We start from the raw sequence: 3509 nt of genomic DNA on the forward strand, positions 1-3509 counted from the left end.
TTTTTTGAAGAGTGAAAATTTTGCCTGTCCCGAGCATTTTGTCTATCCCCTGTATACCGTAGGCATCAACTACCATGCGTCTCCATATGTTTCTCCATCTCCTTGGAAATAAGGCCGAAACAAATCCCATTTTCTTCTTTTGTCACTGTCAGCCTAATTGGATGATAATAAAATCACCAGAAAACCGTCATTGCAAACATGAATAATCGGAGTTACCAGTTTTCATGCAAACTTATCTTGACACTATTCACCTATAGAAATGATAAAATCATATAAGGAAGAATTTCATGAGTTGGGCCAATCGACACCACCTTGGCATTTTGGACTTTGTTCCCCTACGCATTTTCAAGCTTGAAATTGTTTTTTTTTTTTTAATAATGCACTCCTTCTACACACCGTTAATTAGTTTGATCAAATAACCCGGGAGCGGTCGCGTCGTGTACTGAGTACACGCACCATCAAAAATGCACGCATATGGTACACCGCATGAGCGCGGCGTCGCTGCAGGTAATCAAAGACGCGACTGCTCGAGGGATACTCTTCGTTACCGTTAAGTTTCAGGCATTAATTAAGCTTAAGAAAGCGTTAAGCTTTATCACATTGACAATTTAAACAATATTTTATACTTTTCCAATACAAACGCATACTTCGTATCTCTTGACAGGAAAGGGTTTCGAGAGAAAGCCCAGTAAATGTTGCATGCAATAAAAATATCAAGAGTATCAAAGTATTGCCATGGTTGCATACCTTCTGGCGGAGAAACACCGCAGACATAATGAATAATGTGGCGTAAATGCCATGCATTTTCTTTACTGTCTATTTATATGCGAATTGCTGAAATGTTTTTATAGCTGACCAGTACTTGTCCTATCATTAAGCACAGTACTTACGAAGCGAAAACTACCCACAAAGAAGTGCGAGTATTCTCGTGCCACTGTTGTTCACTAGTATAGGTTTGTTTTGCATCTGTTTCTACTTAGCTGCAATGTTCGTCATTTTCCATCGCTAGTAACTAGCAATCAATCTTTTTTGGATTAAGGATAAAATATGATGACAAGTTCCTTTGATTGATGCACAAAAAATAAATGCGGTATATGTTATAGAAAAAACTGGAATTGATACATTATTATACCAAAAAAATGTGAATTTTTGGAATAGGTGCATAGATTCTTAAAATTGGGAATCTAGAAGCACCTCTTACAAGTTCACTTATTTCACTCATCATTTGACAAAAGTAAACGAGTTATCATTGTTGTATCATAGAAAGAAACTGATGGACTATCTGTTTCATGAATTTAGGATTACTATTTTGAACGACTATTGAAAAAAAAGATTGATTTTGAGTTGTGACTTAATGAAAATAACCAAATCTCGCGTTTCTCCGCGCATTTCGGAATGGATCTTTGTGAAATGGAAATTTTCATAGTTTTTCATCATTTGCCATCCAAATCTCAAAAACGCCCAATTTTGAGTTGTGCTCCTATTGCAGCAAACCCACGATATAACTCCGTTCGTACGATAAATCATTGAAGTAGTTTCGGTGCAGTATTCCATGGCCCAGTCAAGTCCATAAGTGGTTTTGCACCATTTTCTTGCAACGTGTAATAATTTTAATAATTCAAATGACTAGAACCTCCTCAGTTCCCAAACCAAGCTACATCTAACATTTCATGACTATCGCACTTGAGCTACCCATGACGTCGATTTTTATCTCCACCGTAATTCTTGTCTCGGCATCCTTCTATGCAAAACTGAAGCTGATCATCAAACATTAGATTTCATTGAATTTTATGTATATAAAAACAATAGTCCTCGAACTACACTGTTGTAACACTTTTCCAACCAAAACATAACAGGTGTCATCTACAGAGGTGGTAATCTAATCTTAGAACAATTGGGAACAGCAGTGTAGTACAAAGCATGAGATAAACTGCCAGTAATCGAAGACAATAAAACAAGTAGCATTCGTTGTTTGCAATGATTACATTTATCGTTCAACTGGTTATTGTTAGGTATGCCAAAATGTTAATGATAACGTAGGATTGTTTGCAAAATTTAGCCAGCTCTAGGGAACAGGAGATTCAACAAATCTTCCATGGTTCTGGTAGCAAGGAAACGGTTGGCCATGGGGAAAATTGCCGCCGACAACAAGTTAGACATTCCTTCCGGGAAGTTCCTTAAGATCGAAGGTACAATGTCCTGAATCACTTCGTTTAGTAAATCCGACAGGTCTCCACCAAGAAGCATTCCTTGAATATTTGTCTGAAAGTAATAGGGAAAAAGTATAAGCGAACTATTGGAAACATATATTTTTCTTCTAACCTCCAATGAATCAATCATCAACTGTATTGTAAAATCAGTCAACGTTAGCATTCCTTCGCCGTTGTCTCCAATGGTAGCCGCACCAGTCAAAAGCACACCTTTAGGTCTGATGAAGAAATTACCAATACCGAAAATTGGAATCAAGCCATACATTCGACCATTCATGTCGTAGAAACCACTCATCGTCAATTCGTCATTATAACGGAATTCAAAAGGAAAGCGCAGTGACGACAGATCAACTTGCAAGCGCCCTTGGAATTCATCTAGACCTTCAATATGAATGGGGGTAAACCTGGTATCTAAGCTGTAATGATATTAATGTTGAAGTTACCTATAAATATCGTATATTCATTTATTCTCACTCAAAAAGTCCTCCAAACGAAACATTAATGAAGAGATCCTCATTAAAATACGGTGCCAAAACGGGCATGCCTGTTTCCGGATTTCCAGTACGCATCAGTTGCCGTATGTTTTCCAAAATTCTCCTCAAAGCGGCGTCCACAATAATTCCTTGACCAGAAACATCTGGAACGAATCAATTAGAAATTGAATAACAAAGAAAGAAAAATAAATCATTTTCTCACCCTTCACGCCCACAGCCATTAAGACCATAAGCACCGTGGAAACGATTTTGATGTTCATTTTGAAAACCAGCTTTAAAAAACACTAAACCAAAATCCAATATCGTATTGCACAGGAAACCGTTTTTATAACTCGATTGGTTGTCCAACGATGGACGAATGTGGCCCAACCTCTTCACTCAATCTAACCTTTGCTAAAAATAATGAACGGTTTTTTGATAAGTACGATGAAATCTCTGATTACCGGCCACAGCTGGAGTTGGCTGAAATCTGTATTACCATGCTATCATATCGCACCTGGAGGAGCGGATTGGCACTTATCTTGAGCGCATTCGCGAATTGAAATTAAAAGAAGAAAGCTCCATAGAACAACATTGAATTGGTTGTCCTCGGTAAATATACAGCTTTTATTTTTTCAACTAATAAAGTTAAAATAATAGAGACTTTCAGCCCGAGGCTGGTTCGTCTTCGAATTTATAGTTACATGATTATACAGGGGATAGACAAAATGATCGGGCCACTTTCTAACTGTGGAACAGTTCAATCTTTCCAACTAAAAAAATGTGAATTTTCAGAATAAGCGTTTGAAAGTAGGAAATCTTGAAG

The 3509-nt window shown here is 37.4% G+C and overlaps 1 protein-coding gene across 1 annotated transcript; it reads right to left on the bottom strand.

Annotated features, from left to right (window-relative positions):
• Nucleotides 1-1964: 1964 nt before the first annotated feature.
• On the bottom strand, nt 1965-3104 carry LOC109398927 (uncharacterized). Its single transcript, XM_019671380.3, has 4 exons — nt 2907-3104; nt 2685-2847; nt 2323-2626; nt 1965-2262 (listed from the first exon to the last, which is right to left on the bottom strand). Exons 1-4 carry the CDS (start codon nt 2962-2964, stop codon nt 2056-2058), a joined length of 732 nt encoding a protein of 243 aa, XP_019526925.3. The 5' UTR covers nt 2965-3104; the 3' UTR covers nt 1965-2055.
• Between the last annotated feature and the right edge of the window lie 405 nt (nt 3105-3509).

Source organism: Aedes albopictus, chromosome 3 (genome assembly GCF_035046485.1).
Source record: "Aedes albopictus strain Foshan chromosome 3, AalbF5, whole genome shotgun sequence".
NCBI lineage: Eukaryota > Metazoa > Arthropoda > Insecta > Diptera > Culicidae > Aedes > Aedes albopictus.

Coding starts and splice junctions, on each gene's coding strand:
- LOC109398927 (XM_019671380.3), bottom strand. CDS start 2,964: ATGAACATCAAAATCGTTTCCACGGTGCTTATGGTCTTAATGGCTGTG. Junction 2,627..2,684: donor TCGTTTGGAGGACTTTTTGA/GTGAGAATAAAT, acceptor ATATCATTACAG/CTTAGATACCAGGTTTACCC. Junction 2,263..2,322: donor TGATGATTGATTCATTGGAG/GTTAGAAGAAAA, acceptor TATTACTTTCAG/ACAAATATTCAAGGAATGCT.